General features: G+C 43.9%; 2 protein-coding genes across 9 annotated transcripts; one reads left to right on the plus strand and one right to left on the minus strand.

The window, feature by feature from the left end:
- Positions 1-1,762: 1,762 nt before the first annotated feature.
- Positions 1,763-7,962, plus strand: LOC133906186 (transcription factor TGAL4-like). Its single transcript, XM_062348000.1, has 13 exons — positions 1,763-2,205; positions 2,313-2,517; positions 2,778-2,899; positions 3,357-3,463; positions 3,568-3,708; positions 4,722-4,772; positions 4,916-4,975; positions 5,069-5,146; positions 5,236-5,278; positions 5,395-5,666; positions 5,927-6,163; positions 6,902-7,044; positions 7,522-7,962. Exons 2-13 carry the CDS (start codon positions 2,408-2,410, stop codon positions 7,601-7,603), a joined length of 1,446 nt encoding a protein of 481 aa, XP_062203984.1. The 5' UTR covers positions 1,763-2,205; positions 2,313-2,407; the 3' UTR covers positions 7,604-7,962.
- On the minus strand, positions 5,781-9,893 carry LOC133906184 (uncharacterized). 8 transcript variants are annotated; one of them, XM_062347991.1, is made up of 5 exons: positions 9,670-9,893; positions 8,537-9,123; positions 8,219-8,399; positions 6,683-6,708; positions 5,781-6,467 (listed from the first exon to the last, which is right to left on the minus strand). In XM_062347991.1, exons 2-3 carry the CDS (start codon positions 9,072-9,074, stop codon positions 8,221-8,223), a joined length of 717 nt encoding a protein of 238 aa, XP_062203975.1. In that variant the 5' UTR covers positions 9,075-9,123; positions 9,670-9,893; the 3' UTR covers positions 5,781-6,467; positions 6,683-6,708; positions 8,219-8,220. The 8 variants fall into 8 exon arrangements, with proteins under 8 accessions (XP_062203975.1, XP_062203982.1, XP_062203980.1 ...); XM_062347998.1 differs by having other exon boundaries at positions 8,537-9,136; XM_062347996.1 differs by lacking the exon at positions 6,683-6,708 and having other exon boundaries at positions 5,781-6,142.
- Positions 9,894-15,927: the final 6,034 nt, after the last annotated feature.

Consider the following 15,927-nt stretch of genomic DNA (forward strand, 5'->3'; position numbering starts at 1 on the left):
TTGAACAATAAATCGATATAAGATCTTAAAGGTAGACTTGTTTGATACAGGTTTATCTTAATACAATGCTTTTAGTTAGCCCAGCTATTTAATCTTTGAAACAGAGCTAGATGAGACAGTACACGTCATGGGGCTGGGAACATGTGTATAAATCAAGGTAGGACTGTAGGACGGAGCGTGTGAAATTGTTGACATATGGTTCACAGCGTTCGTTTACTAATCTAATGTCTATAATATCATATAGATAGGTTTAGAGATTTAGTTTGTTTAATAATAAGGTAAATGATCCTGAGTCGAAATCAAATATCACAGACATGGACAAAGAAATTAGATACATGTAGTGTGGAAGTCGAAATCAAATAACAACAGCGTGAGACTAATCCTTTCAACAGCTCTTAACAGTTGAAATAAAAGTACTTTAGCTCATGTCCAGCCACTCGCAGGCCACAGGCCTTCCTTTCTTTTTTTCTTTATTTTTTGAAAGACCCGGTACATCGCCAGCTTTGTATTGTATTAATAAGATGGAGATTATATGCTCCAGTGGCGCAAGATTACAACACAAAAACACCCTACTCAATAGAGATTAGAGAGAGGGCCTAAGCTAACTGGATTACTGACATCCAGGGGTGCAAGTTTTGTATTTAATCAACTCAAAACTAAAAAAATGAACTAAAGATTCACTCGCATCTAATTAAAGAAAAAATAAACTAAATAGTAATCCAGAACTACTCATTAGTTACCCATTTACATCCCTACTGATATCAAAGGAGCAACACAACAAGAAAAAATAAAAAACTACTCGCACAAGGTGAAGGCGACTAAAGAGGCGAGGTGTTTGGCCCCCACGAAGATTCATGTGAATTTCGAAGATAAGGGGTGACAGCGGCTTAAAAACTCCAGTAAATACTTGGCTGTTAAGTTCCTTCCAAGTGCTCCAAAGGACGAGTGAGCGTGTCCCTCTGGGATAAGGGGAAACACAACTCTATATATCTTTGTGCATACATGATCTATCTCGATCATCCATCCCTTCAACCGATATTCATATATTTGTTAATTCTTTTATCTATCCTATAATTTTTTTACCTACTTTTTAATATGAATCTCAATGCAAATAATAAGTCATGCTTTGCATGCCCTATTAGAATTTTCCACTCCCTGGGATCAGGCGTGCTTGATGAGGCCAGACCGTAGAACCAATCAGGCACCCACCATGCTCACGGCACCAAGAAATCCGGGCAACCTGCCCAAGCACTGATCGCCGTCCGGACCGAGCGAGTTGTCGGGCACTCGATGAAGAGATGGTTGCTTGTCTCAGGTTCCGTTCGCATGCACATCTGACAGAAGATGAAGAGTTGAGGATGAGCGTCAGCCAACTCCGCCATCCTGGGCTGAAACCTCGGCGCGCTAGCAGTTCCAAAATGTGCTACCAAGAGACTGTGTCAAGAGCTCTTGACATATCCATCTTGAAGAGCAGAGCTGGTGTGTGGTTCCGATGGTATGCCCTTGCCAGGTTCCTAACGTACAAGAAATTGTCCTGTATGCAGCAACGTTTGATGAACACACTCTGGCTATTTGAGATGAGGGTGTCAATATGTTTGGAGAGTCGGATTGGAAGGATTCAGGAGATCTACTTGGCAAAGGAGTGGATTAGACTAATCGGAGGGAAATCTTGGGGATCAAAGTGATCGCGGCACCATTCGGTTTTCAGCCGGGTCCGGGTGCCTTTTCAGCCGGCAGTTGATTAATTGCCTCCCAAGCTTCTGCTTCAGCGAAAACTCCATCCATCTCTGCACTGTCAATCCTACTGATATTCAGTTCGGTCCAATTGAAGGGTAGGCATGAAATAAAGAAAGAGAAATTTAGAGACTTGCTGGGGGCCTGGGGCCAACCAAATAGAGCAGTCAGTTCCAATGTGATAAGAGTGCAGCCTGGGATTCCTGTGGCTTCATGAGGACAAGACCCTAGACCTTCTCTCTCTCTCTCTGGCCATGGAAGAACATAGTTACAAAACCAGCCAATAGAAAGGACAAGATCTTCCTCTGAACTGTGGGATTAGCGCCCCTATAGAAACCGAAACTACTACATCAAGAAGCTGCGTGTGAGCAAGAGCAACTCAGAACAGAAAGGGTCAAGACTGCTTGGCCTCCTAGCCACCTCGATCTCTTTTGCGCTCTACCTCGTTGTAGAAACCTCAACACCCTGCAGGTATGTTCTCTGACTCCATCTTCCTCAGATGTGTTTTCTGAGCTAGTTGTATGTAGCAGTGATCATGGGCTCATGGCTGATCGATTCTCTTTGAGTTATGAATGCAGAGGCCAGGTTGCAAGTTATCAATCTACAAGAAGTAGAAGGATCTGAGGTTCTGGAAGGCACCGGGGTCTCGTTGGAGCTGAGTGTGCTTCATAGGATGGGAGAGACAAGTAGTAGCTCAAGTCATTCAAGGCAGGATCCTTGTGTTCTTGGCAGTTATGGCTTCCATGGCGCCATGGTCAACTCCACGCCACCTGCAAACTTCTTGTAACAACTCTCTCTCTCTCTCTCTCTCTCTCTCTCTCTCTCTCTCTCTCTCTCTCTCTCTCTGCTGATTTTTTTTATGCCATCTCCTTTTCTCTTTCGTCGTCTATGTATTATGCAAATGAACATGAGCTGCATCTTGCGCTTCTTTTCAAGTTTAGAAAAATTTGTATATGAGTTGCTCGGTCCTAGTCTATCTCTCTGGACAAATGTATTTGCTGTACCTCTAATGGTTATTGATGGCCTTTTCGCATGCCTGGTAGTGACCAGGAAGGAGCTACCTATTTTGGAGAGCTAGAAGAGGCTTTCATGCATCAGGTTGCCACACTCAGGAGGACTCAACAAGCAGCAACCACCTCCACAACTCATCATGCAGACACCACGCGTCAGTTCTCTCTCCCTCTTTTTGGATCTGACCAAGACCAAAAAACACACAACCTTCTCTCTCTTTGGCTGGCCAAGACCAAAAACACACAACCATGTGAGGCACTTTTACTAGAGGTTAGGTCATTGTAGTCAAAAGCAACCATGCAAGAGCAGCAGGATTGCAGGACTGGCAGCTGTGCTACATGTGTGTGGTGTGGTGTGACTACCTTGTGACCCTCTCTCTTTCTTCTCCCCTTTCTCCCTCTAGAGTGCAACAAGTCTCCATGGTAGTACAAGTACCACCCTACCAACTCTCTGGTTCTCTAAAAGTGCAAACACAGCTGAAATAGAATAAATTCCACTGCCACAATGGCCCACTCCCCTCCCTTGTGATCCCAATGCAGCCTTTCAGTTTCACCTCTTGTACTTTGGATACATGTCGTGATCTCCTCCTCCCCTATGATATCTTCTTGCAGCCTTTCCCACTGCTGCTACTGCTACTGCTGCAACGGCTACAGCAACGCCACCTCCTACACTGGACATCTTCCCCTCTTGGCCTATGAGGTCTCTTCACACACCCAAGGTATGGTCTTGCTACAAGTGTAGACTTACTAGTATATATGTGCATGTAGCTAGTGCTAGCAAGAACACAAGTCTACAGCTGTTTCTTTTGCTTTTGCACGTTAGGAGAGTTCAAATGTGACAGCAGATAGCACAGACTCAGAGAGCAGCAGCAAGAAGAACAGTGACCACAAGGCCTGTTTGGATCAGCTCGGAGCAACGGCAAACATGACCAGCCAGTTTGATCAAATTTCTCAGCAGCACAAGGTAGGCATCAATCACCGCATCTCGCAGTTTCTTGATGCACTGGTGTTCTTTTTGGTCGTGTTTTTTTGCTTCTCCATCGATCTCTCTTGGTCATGGAAATGCAATGCGTATATATCTTGTTCCCTATTCTGGTCTCACGTCACTGGCTTGCCCACAAGGCCACAATTTCCAAGATGCTCATGCAGCTACATGCTCCTAGTGGCATGTATGAGCTTGCTGCTCCCAAGATCGCCAATCCCAACACGTACGTTAGGTGAATCTTTTAGCCCCTAGGCCCTGTAGGTATTAGAAAGTTTCAACCTGGTCCATAATGCTTCTTACATGGGACTAGTGTTTTTCGTGTAATGATAGTGTTGGATGCCGACTATGTTCGTTCATCTTAGAAATTTTGCATGTTGATTGAGCTTACCTGTACATCATCATCTACAAGAACTAGTCATTCGAGTTCTCCAAGAAAAAGAACCAGTCATTTTGCTCCATGATCTTTTATTGTAGATGTGCATGATAGACCATGGCCTGCCATTGGTGCTGCAATAGGAGACAAGCTAGCATTCTTACAAAATTATCGTCTCTAGCTTGCAAAGTTGTGCCCTAATAGAAATGCACCAACTGATGCTTAAACAATGTCACCTTTGGGTCAGTGGTGCTTTAGGTACTTTCTGGTCAATTGATGAACTGCCAAGATATATTGGACGGACACATTATATATATGAACTGATTGGTTCGCACTTAACCGAAAGAGAACTTTGCAAATTAGGGCGCGACAGCAACATAAACAAAAGGCAAAAGCAAGTTTTGTCTGTTGTAAGAGTGGGTGGCTTCCGCCAAATGTACACGACTGTTCTTTATTTCTGCTTGATGTAACGTGCATGTCCAGATCCTACTATAAATTGTTTACGCCATACTCACATAGATGAATAGCAATGTTGTTATTCCATTTCCCTCCTATCGTCTAATTGTTCAGGTGCACTAATTTACATGTTGTGACTTGTTCTTGTCCACTTGGCACGCAGAATATCGCCACAATGTCCACTCAAAGGACTGGCAAGACACTTGATCCAAAGGTCTCTATTTGACTCTTTCAATTACTACCTTTTTACAGTATAGTGCATGATCAGGGCGATCCAATGCAAGCTAATCACGATGTGTGTGCAGTATGTGAGAATCCTAGATAACGAGTTTTTATCTTCTCTCATGGTGTCAGCAGACAATCAGAAGGCTTGCTCAGAACCGAGAAGCTGCACGCAAGAGCCGGCTGCGAAAGAAGGTGAATGTTTTGAGCATCAACTACTTGGAAACTGAAGTTTTGAACTGTAAGTTTGCCAAGTTCTTGACAGTTAATTTTGTCAATGTGCCATAGGCTTACATTCAGCAGCTTGAGAGCAGCAAGCTGAAGCTTGCTCAGATGGAACATGACATCCAGCGAGCACGTTCCCAGGTACATTTGACTCGTCGTATGCTTATCCCTGCTAACTGCTAACCGACCATCTGAATCCAATGCTATCTGAATCCGTGTGTTTTGTTTAGGGTCTCTTGCTCGGAGGAGCTCCAACTGCAAACACCAGCTCAGGTGCTTAATCTGATATTCATTTCCCAGACTTCTTGTCAGTGCATGGATACAAGTTTATAGCTGTAGGATCTGTGCTTGAGGTTATGGTCCACTTGTCTGACTGGCGTCCATGTCAGGAGCGGCGATGCTCGACGTGGAGCACGCTCGGTGGCTGGATGACCATGGTCGGCGCATGGCCGAACTGCACGGAGCCCTGCACGCGCACTTGCCGGACGGTGACCTCAGAGCCATCGTCGACGACACCCTGACCCACTACGACGAGCTGTTCCGTCTCAAGGCTGCCGTGGCGAAGTCCGACGTGTTCCACCTCATCACCGGGATGTGGGCGTCCCCTGCCGAGCGTTGCTTCCTCTGGATGGGCGGATTCAGGCCCTCCGATCTGCTCAAGGTATGACGAACTCGTGTCTGAATATCTGGTATCAAACTGCACTGTGTGTACAGAATCACATTCTCCTAAACTGATAAGATGAATTCATTTTGTCAGAAAACGCACCTGACACTGACATAAAGCTCATTTGATAGTTAGATATGACAAGAAAATCAATTCAGTTAGAGGAAAATGAACTCGAGCTAAATCTGAGCTCACCCTCTAAATATATGTATGGTTTTCTTAATTCCATAACATTTTTGTTTTTCGTGTTGCTGCAGACACTTCTACCCCAACTAGATCCCCTGACTGAACAGCAAGTGCTTGGCCTCTGCAACCTTCAACGGTCATCGCAGCAGGCAGAGGAAGCTCTCACCCAGGGCCTGGAGCAGCTGCATCGGTCACTAGCTGACACCATGGCCGGTGCACCTTTGATTGCTGACGCCAGCATGAGCTTCATGGGTCAAATGGCCCTTGCCCTTGGCAAGCTGTCCAACCTTGAAGGTTTTGTCATACAGGTAAAGGTTTCTCATCAAATCTTGAATCTTTACCATGATGCCAGTGTTATAGATGCTATTTTAGATAGATACCACACAAGAGCAGATATAATACTCCTCATTTCACTCAACTTTGTAGATGAGCGATAAACCAATTGATAAAATAATGTAGCAGCGATACTGCATTCAGGGCAACTTTATTTGTGTGGTCAGATCTGTATCATATTAAACCTCATCAGTTCTATCACTAATTGTGCCAAAAATAAGCAACTGTCATTTTTAGACAATGTCAAATTTAATTACTCCAGAGTTTGCAATTCACTCATCTAAGGCCATCTCCAACGGAGTCGCCAAATTTGAGGATTCTAGTGCTACAGTGTTTTGCGGTATACTGTAGCACTAGAAATCCATCTCCAACAGATCCTCTATTCAGTGATACAGTACTGCTACAGTGTTAGAGATAGAGGATGCTGTAATAGTGATAGGGGATGCTGTAATAGTATTTTGAGGATGAAGATTTGAGGTAGCTGTTGGAGATGGTCTAATACATCATGCCATCAACAACTCTGCATTGTAGAAAGAAATGACCTGTCAACTATTAACTAAGCATATAATAATACCCTTTTGGAATGCATCAGTATAATCGTAACATGGCGTAGCCAAAACAAATATATTGATTAGTAGCAATTGCTTAAATTAATTGAGATGCTAATAACAATGTTCCTGCATATGTGCTATAACTACATGCATGATTTCCAGGCTGATAACTTGAGGCAGCAGACTCTTCAACAGATGCACAGGATTCTGACAGTTAGGCAGGCAGCTCGATGTTTCTTGGCCATTGGCGAGTACCACAACCGCCTTCGTGCCCTAAGCTCTCTCTGGGCTTCTCGACCTCGAGAGTAAGAACCATGCAGTTCCTACCTCAGTCCCGTACCTTTACTTGATTTTAGAAAGATGTACCCAACCTCTGGTTGTTGAAGGTAGTATTCAGCAATGATTGGACAAATTCAAGTACACATGAATACATGATTGAGGATTCTGTACACGCATGAGGCATCTAAATTAATATACCAAGATGTGCCCTTCTAAATCAGCATGGAATGGACCACCCTCCTACCAACAATCAAAAATCAGCAACCAACCATGCCAACAAATGAAGTTCACGCTCCCTACAAAAAACTGAAAAAAGGGGCCATGCTATGGTGGCAAGACTAAGGACTAAACATGTTTTCTGTCACTTTCTCTAGATATTTCAATTGCTTTGGCCAACTAACTGAATTCTACATGGCTCTAAAAGAATTAGCTGAATAGCTGTAGTATATTTTTTTTGGATGCTTCCCTGATCTATTTATGGCTGGTGCCTGTACTGCCTGCAGGATACTGGTGGCAGATGAAGGCAATTGTGGAGAGCTAAGCATTGCGGCACAACCAGCTCAAAACCAATTTACAGCATTCTAATTCACATATATTGTGGAACTAACCTTCAGCATAGGAGCAAGAGAAAACGACTGGGACGAGAAGTTTTGGATGCAACTTGCAGACATCTGAGAAACACAGAAGAGAGCTGGACAATGAACGAAGCCTTAGAACAGGGAGTGTTTCTGGTAATTTGCAGAGCTTGTATGAGGAATTTCCAGGGAGGTCAAATTGTTTAATTCTCTGTGGAGTGAGGAGAAAAGGAACAGCTAGAATTTGTTGTTCAGAACTGTAATCTTTTGGTTCTCTCCAGTCTAAATTCTCAAAGAAGCACTTCCTAGTTCCTACATAATGAAAAAGAATAAATTCAGCAATTCTATAGATAATTGCTGGTTGGAGCATTACTACAGAACCAACATATCATACTGTGACTAGAGCACTACACCACATACAACTAGCGAGCATTCATAAGAGTTAACAGCAGAAGAATTCTCTCATGTCACTAATGATTGCTATGCGCATCAAACTATTTGAAATCAAGAATGTTACAGACATACATTTGGCCTAAACAGTAAACAACATGCCATTTTATGATGTTTCAAGCAGACTTTAACATCACAAAACTAGTATACCAAAAAGTAAAATGATTTGACTTACATCTAATTTTCCTTTTTCTGCGAACCTCGATGTTTTGACCAATCCTCCAAGTTTTTCCGGTGAAGAGCATTCATTTTTATCTTTCTTCTTTTGAGGATGATATTCTCGGCAGCTTTCCAGTTTTCAGCAATGCCCAGCGCTACTAGAATTGCACACATGACACAAGCACTTCTTCCGTGACCTAATGTGTCAATCATGGAAAAAAAAAACGTAAAACAGTTAATATAGCGTCTAAAGATTAGAAAATACAATAACAAAATCATTATATCCATTATCTGCATAAGTAGAATTTACAATAAGAGATATATCATTACTAACCAAATGCACAATGGACATAAACTGGTTTCCCCTCAGATCTCTTTTCGCATGCCCATCGTGCTGCAAGTTCAATTTGATGTGGCGCCGGAGCTCTTGTATCCCAAGTAGCAAGGCAAAGATACTCATCCGTTGGAACAAAGGAACTTCTTGGCAGCTCACAAGTGCAGTCAATGACTGATGGGCCTCCAGGAGGTAAATGCTTCAAGAGAAACGGCCATCCTCCCAGATACAGGCCTTCTGCGATCTTGTCATACACAGACTCCTTCCTCAAGAATCTCTTCACCATTGCGTATGCCCGAGCAAGCATTAAGAAAGGACCAAATAGTATCATTGACCAAAGAGGAAATCTCCCTACTGAGTTCTTCCCCAGGATACGAGGTAAGTTGATGGCATTATGAGATGCAAATGTGACAACGTAGGCAATAAAACTGGTGGCCAGAATAGGAAATGTAGCAATTCTCATGCCCATCTCCCACAAACTAATAGAAGTGATAAGAAGAGCTGTCGCAGCAATGCCAGTCACCTTGGATATCCCCATTATTGTATTTTATGATAAAACCTCTTCTTTTTCCTTATCAAGGACAAATCTGCATCAAGGTTCTCATGTCACAAATAACAATTCTTAGCAGAGCAGCAAAATATGATTTTCTTAAGGGATAGCTGTTGTGATATACATAATTTGATTGGCTGATTATCGAATACAATATATGCTAGAATGTCACTGAATTTAGCAGCAAATATCACTTAACTGCTACATACTGGCATCCTTTTTTCCCCCCTTTTCAAGAACTACATACCAGCATCCTAATTCAAAGAAATAATGAAGAAACTAGCACAATAATAAGGAATGATAAATCCCACAAACTTGATTGACCTAACACTTGGAATTGAGCCAATGCAGTCAAGTAGCTATGCTAACAGGAAAAGGGGCAAAACTACATACGCGGTACTTAAACCGTATGTGTTTGGTTGTCTGAAACCCATCCCCATCTGCCTCAGACAAATCGGTTCCGATCCAAATATTACAAACGGAACGGATGGGGAAACATGGACGACATTACTAGTCAAGTACCACAGGAAAGAAAGCACATGTCGGGGATCGAAACAGGGAGCAGTTAGTTGTTCGGGATTACCTCGGGAGGCGGGGACCCGGGCTGGCGACGAACGCGTCTGGGGTCGGGGCGCAGAAGCATAGGAAGAGGTAATGGGCGGAAGGTGGGACGGCCATGCCCATGGACAGATCAGATCCTCCCTCCTTCCCCTGGCTGCCCGGCAGCATCGGGGACGGAGACCGGAGACGTGCTATTTCCAAAAAAAAGATTTCTTTTTTTCGACGGTAGTACAGAGTTCAGTACCCAGCGCATATACTCTTGGCTTGAAGACCATCTCGAATGGTTTTCCTCACGAGTCTAGTTTCCTTTAAAAATGGTTCTCATTTCTTTTCGTTTCGTGTTCTAATAGTTTTTTCACAATTTTTTTAATAAAAGAATTATCTCACTCATTCTCTTCGCTTTGAGATTCTTTCTTATTTCACATTACGAATTTTTTTAAAAAAAAACTATTAAAGATGGGAAAAAATAAAAAGGTACGAGAACGGAGAGAGGAATTAAGAGGAAATAGAAAAAAAAAATATAGTTATAGATGGCCTAATGCTTTGTTTGCATTCGAAGGTGATAGATTAGATCTTGTGCTATATAAATCTAGTCGGTTGCTATCGTGCTCGTGTATGAGTGTTGTCACAGCTCAAAATCCTTAATTAGATAATCAAGCATCGTGAGTACCATTAACATCATGTTTAATGGTTTTGAGCAATTTTAGGCATGCAATTTTCAATTTAGCAAATTGTAAAAATCAATATTAGTTGATGCGTTGTTAAGCAACTCACCATATTACTATACAACATAGGGCTGGAAACAATTTTAGAAATTAGTACATGATATGCGGAGAATATAGATGAATTTTCCCAAATTTTTGGGAAATGTTTAGAAGGCATAAAAATTATCACAAGTTGGAAAAGATAGCATCTTTGAACAATTTTTATTCAAAATTGGCTCAAGCATTCTGGGTCAAATAAGTTAAAATGGGTTGCACATGGATTATAGAATCCAGCAAAGTTGATCCTTGAATTTTGTGATGACTTTTCAACCACTAGAGAAATTGGAGAAAACAAATGAGAGAATGAAGACACTAGTACAAACTAACACCAAAATTTATCTAGCTTCTTCACTGTTGCTGTTCTTCTCTCTCTCTCTCATATTTCCTTCACAGCAGAGCAGGTCGGCGCAGCCATTCTTGGCCTTGAGCAAAGCTGCCACCTCAAGCTCTCCCGATCCTTCCTCACAGGAGTAGCAGAGAAATGCAGCACGCCATCTCTCTCTTCCCTTCTCCACTGAGTCCAGCAGAGGAGCAACCGAGCAGGCAAAAGCCATTTGCTCTCCTCCTCCCTTTCCTTCTACTGCAAGCCATCACCCATGCCACACACACGCCGGCATACTCAGCAGCATATACATGCACACAGCACACACTCGAGCAGGCAGCCATAGCAGCCACCCTCTCACTCCTTGCTCTCTCTCTCCACTGCTTGTTCTTAACTGAGCGCAAGCAACAGCAGCAGCAGCCCATCTCTTCTGCTGTCTCGGCCACGCGCAAGCAGCTCAGCAGCAACAGCCATAGCTCTCTCGTGCTCTCCCTCTCAGCAAAACGACGAGCAGCTCCTCCCTCCTGCTCTCGCGGCCACGCAGAGCTAAAGCTAGCACCTTCTTCCCCGAGCCGGCGCTGCAGCAAGGCTCCACCGCTGCCGAGCGAAGTCCATCGTTGCCCAACCACTCCGGACCTGCAGGAGCTTGGAGCAGCCTCACCAGACCGAGCCACTTCGAGCTCACCTGCCACGGCGCCGACCGCCGGTTCTCCAACCTCATCGTCGATCTTGCTGCTACGAGTCCTCCCTGACCCGTCCAATCCCGCGGTGAGCTCCCCCTCGACCCCTTGAAACCTTTGCCCGCGCTTTTTCAGCCTTGGCCTGTTGCCGGCGCGGCCGTTCGCGCAGGACTGAGCACCGCCGCGCCACAGCTCTCGCCGCCGGCCGTGCCACCGTCGAGCTCCTCGGCGTTTGGCCGCGCCGTTAGGTCCACGCGCTCACGTAGAACGTGTAGGTGTGCTCGGCCGGGCTTATTGCGTCGCCGTTCGCCGTCGGCGCGTCAAAACCGTGCCGCCGCCGTGCTAGTTTTGCCCCTCGCCGCCGCTCGCCGTGCTCCGGCCGTCGCCGGCGTCGACGTGTGCCCCCGCCATGACCGTGTGCTCGCGCTAGTGCCGTTTCCGCCCTCGGCCGAGCCGTTCTGGCTGCTGCTTGCCGCCGGCAGCCACCGCAAGGGCCGCCGGCCGTCCGCCAATTGCGCGCGCGCAGCGGCCGTGGCTGATTTTGACTTCGGTCAAGGGAGCCGGCCCCACTGGTCTGTGGCTTGGGCTAGATCGGTGCCGGTAGAAAAAGGCGTGGGCCCATTTTAATATTTGAGGAAATCAGAAATTGCGAATTTAATATCTGTTGAGTTAATAAATCGGCTGAAATATTGAAATATGCATAGGAAATTATGTAGAGCTCCAAAATTCATGAAACCAATTTTGTTGGCTTTACTACGACATGATCTATCCATTAAAAATACCAGTGGCCATGAAATGTGTGCTGTAATTTATTGAATAAATGAAACATGTTTAAGCTTGGATAATTCATAGTTAAATCTTGGTAGCTCCAAAATTGATGAATCCAATTTTGTGAGTCTTGCTAAATTGTGCCCTGTTCAGTAAAAATATACACCCTCATGTTAAGCATAATTAACTTTCCAGTTTGGTTTAAGCTTTGGTTTGTGCTTTAAAGTATTTCAGGAAATGTTTAAATGGTTAACGCTAATTGCAATTAGGAAATATTTGATGTTTTAAGCGCAGGGCATAATGCATGTCACCTCCGTCATTGCATGTCATTCATATTCATTACATTGCACGCGTGATTCTTTTAGGGAACTTCGACCCGGCGAACGAGGCGAACGAGGCTGTCCCCGAAGGTTCCCGCAGTGGTGATCGTGACTCGGGTAGCTGTGAGCGGCAGCTATGGTAGCAAGGCAAGCATCTATCATATTGCACCGTGTCAAATTGAAATCTAATATGTTATCTACGCTTATGTATACATTGCATGTGTCGGGTTCCGAGTTGGGTAGAACCTATGCCTATGCATTCTTCCATTTCGGTCACGTGTCATGAGTTATTCCATTGGAGCCTAGTGGTGTCGTCGCGGTCTAAGTTTAGTTCGCTATGCTTAGTGGTACTTAGGCTTTCCGGTAGAAGTCGACGACGGCGTCCACCGTTGTCGCGAGCCTAGGACTTATTACTTGTTCACACTTATGGTTGTGTTGATGATGAGTCGGTTTGGTGAGTGGTGAGTTGAGACGAGGTGTGGGCGGTGTTAGGGGTGTCATCTGCTCACGAGGAGTCCTCAGGCAGTTCGGGAAGGGAACCCGGACACCGTAGACCGCTTGCACCGGTTAAGCACCGATCATCGGTGTAGTCGGCTTTAGCACTTACCTTACTCACCACATGCTGATATAATGGTAGGCGAGCCGATTACCTTCGCAGACGTGGTCATGTGGGCCTCGTCATAGACGGTGTGAGTCCGGTTTGAGTCCGGGCTTTTAGCGGTATTAGTTTGCTCGAGGAGTAGTTCTAATACCGTCTCGCCGAGCTATGGTTGATCCACATGGTTGGGCCTGGTTGGGAAAGGTTGTCACGGGTACCCCCTTGTGCGCATCTTAGCGGGTGGCACAAGCCGTATGGTCCCTGTGTCGTGTGGGTCCAGGAGTATCCCCCTGCAGGGTGTATAATCAGTTCGAACTGCCGCGCTCTCGGTCATGAGCATCGCTATTGCTTATCTCCACCGAGCGACCATATTTTGGTCGTAGAGTTTCGATGTGGGTTGTGGCATGGTTGGATTGGGTGGTTTGGTCGGTATGTGGTCGGTGGTTTGGTGGTAATGGTTTACTTTTATACACTTGTTTACATATCTGTTGTGGTCAGTTGGTTGGCAGAGTTGGTTTACTTTTATACACTTGTTTACATATCTGTTGTGGTCAGTTGGTTGGCAGAGTTTGAGTCGGTGGTTGGTTAAGTCAGTTGCTTACACCTAGAGTCTAGGTTGCTTACCGCTTAATGAACTTAAACATGTCTTAATCCTTGCTACAGCTTTAAATGCATGATCCTTGGAGTCGTGAATATATATACTCATACTGTGTAAGACTTGCTAGTACCTTCGTACTAAGGGGTGCTGCCATTAAGTTGTTTTCAGGTTCACAGGTCGGCGAGGAAGAGGCAGTTTTCGGCTACTTTTTGCCTGCCGATCCGGGTGGCGGGCAGGAGTAGCACATTCTACTCCGAACTCCGACGCTTTTGGTATGGAGCCTAAGGGCATACGGCTCCATACTCTTTTGTTGTATAGGTTTTTCTTCCGCTGCTTAGTTGCTGTTCTTCTTTTGTTGTAAATTGTGGAAGCAGTTGCATGTTTAATGATTGTAATCCAGTTTAATTACTTGCTCTCTATTAAACTGTGTTGTGATATTTGAGTTGGAAGGCATGTGTTCCGATCCTGGGCACAAAACACGTGCCGGGACTACCGGAATGGTATTCTGGTTAATCGTCGAGGTTGTGATTATGAATAATGATCCTCCTGATGATTAATTAGAATACTATTTGGACGGTTCCTCACAAGTGTGCGGGTATCACCCGTGTAAGATTTGGGATATCTTCGACGACGGATCCAAATCCTCTGACTTCAAAAGATAAAGCACAGATAATACTGTTTATGAGATACTATAACATCAAATCTTATCTATCAATTTACAAGCTAATGACTCACAATAAATCTGAAGTCAAGGGATACTCGTCCCTCTGGCGGCCAGGTGGAGGCAAACACCACCCTCCTCAACTTGATGCTTTCTCCTTTGAACAGGTCTATAATTTCTTCTGTTCGATTTTTAATCAGTATTTGTTTTGTCAATTTTATTTTATTTACATCATCTATGTAGAATGGTATTTTCGTAGTATCAGCAAGCAGTATCACAAATTTGTTTCTCTAGTAGTCTAAGAATGCACCTCTATTTTGTTTTGGTGTTTCGGCCGTACAACTTTCACAAGATAATGTAACCAGTAGCGGTGGATTAGAATGGCTAAACAGTTTTGGTTTTTCAAACTTACAGCACTACTGATATTAAGTAGTTGGCTTGCCAAAATATGATCCTAATATTCCTCCATGTGCTATGACCAGTAAGTAGTCTAGGGAGTGATTGGCTGCCTAGATGAGCCCTATCTTGACCCTATGCAAGTGTATATTCGTATTGAGAAGCTTGTTTAGTTGTCTGTTTTTATTATTTTGATATGACATGATGGGTGCAAATTATACGTTCTCATCCTGACTCCAAAGTGATGGAAAGGTCGAGCTTCACTTCCAACCTAGACCCGACGGATGCAATTGTATCATATCTGTGTGTGTAGATGAGCCAACAAGTCAGACAGATTTGACAACTAATTATACAGCCTCATGCAAGCAATTCATCATAATTTCAGCACATCCAACTCCTCATACATCTTTAGATTTGGACAACTAAATAGGAACTCTGCTTAACCTGTATATACAAATATAATCAACAAAATATTTTTCTTTTTAACAAATACGGTTCCACTCTGTTATTTCAAATTACATTTTAGCAACATTTTGATTAAATTGATTCTAAATTTAAACACAATAATAAAAACATGACTGCCTACAAGCGATAATACACAAACTAACATGAGCATTTTAACAGTAGGTATGTCAAAGCATCTTCTACTCATGTTTGCAAGTATATCATATGAGGCAATCAACATTAAGAGGTGAAATAACACATGAATAAAATCAGCAAGTAGGAAAAGGATTGTTTTGCTCATAGTGCAGGCTACCGATTTAATGGCTATCCAACGCTTAAATAAGCTTGTGGATGAGTGTGACAGCTTTCATCATCTAGACTGAGCTACTCAAGTTACTATCTTATCTACTAAGCTATCAATTTACCATAGAACTTACCAATTCAGAGTAAACCAACGGAACATATAGCTAAATAGGATCAAAGGCTCACAAAGAGAGGTAGTAAACAGATATAGCGATTGCAACCTAGAAAGTGTGCGTAATTGTCACACTAACCTCGCATTGCATGTTATTATCACAAAGCAGCATACCCACCTTAACTAGCATGCAAATTTATCAACTCCAACAGGGATCAAGTAAATTGCAGGCTAGATAGTAATCAAGAGAAGAGACGGAAACATGCTTACTGTCCAATGAAGAAGTCGAAGATAAGACACGCAACAACGCTACC

The sequence above is a fragment of the Phragmites australis genome, chromosome 23 (genome assembly GCF_958298935.1).
Source record: "Phragmites australis chromosome 23, lpPhrAust1.1, whole genome shotgun sequence".
Classification (NCBI taxonomy): Eukaryota; Viridiplantae; Streptophyta; class Magnoliopsida; order Poales; family Poaceae; genus Phragmites; species Phragmites australis.

What these genes read in the sequence shown, in the direction of transcription:
- LOC133906186 (XM_062348000.1), top strand. Translation starts at nt 2,408, where the DNA reads ATGGGAGAGACAAGTAGTAGCTCAAGTCATTCAAGGCAGGATCCTTGT. An exon ending in GGCCCTCCGATCTGCTCAAG is followed by an intron (nt 5,667 to 5,926) that starts GTATGACGAACT and finishes GTGTTGCTGCAG; the next exon opens with ACACTTCTACCCCAACTAGA. An exon ending in TGGGCTTCTCGACCTCGAGA is followed by an intron (nt 7,045 to 7,521) that starts GTAAGAACCATG and finishes TACTGCCTGCAG; the next exon opens with GATACTGGTGGCAGATGAAG.
- LOC133906184 (XM_062347996.1), bottom strand. Translation starts at nt 9,074, where the DNA reads ATGGGGATATCCAAGGTGACTGGCATTGCTGCGACAGCTCTTCTTATC. An exon ending in TTATGTCCATTGTGCATTTG is followed by an intron (nt 8,400 to 8,536) that starts GTTAGTAATGAT and finishes TTGACACATTAG; the next exon opens with GTCACGGAAGAAGTGCTTGT.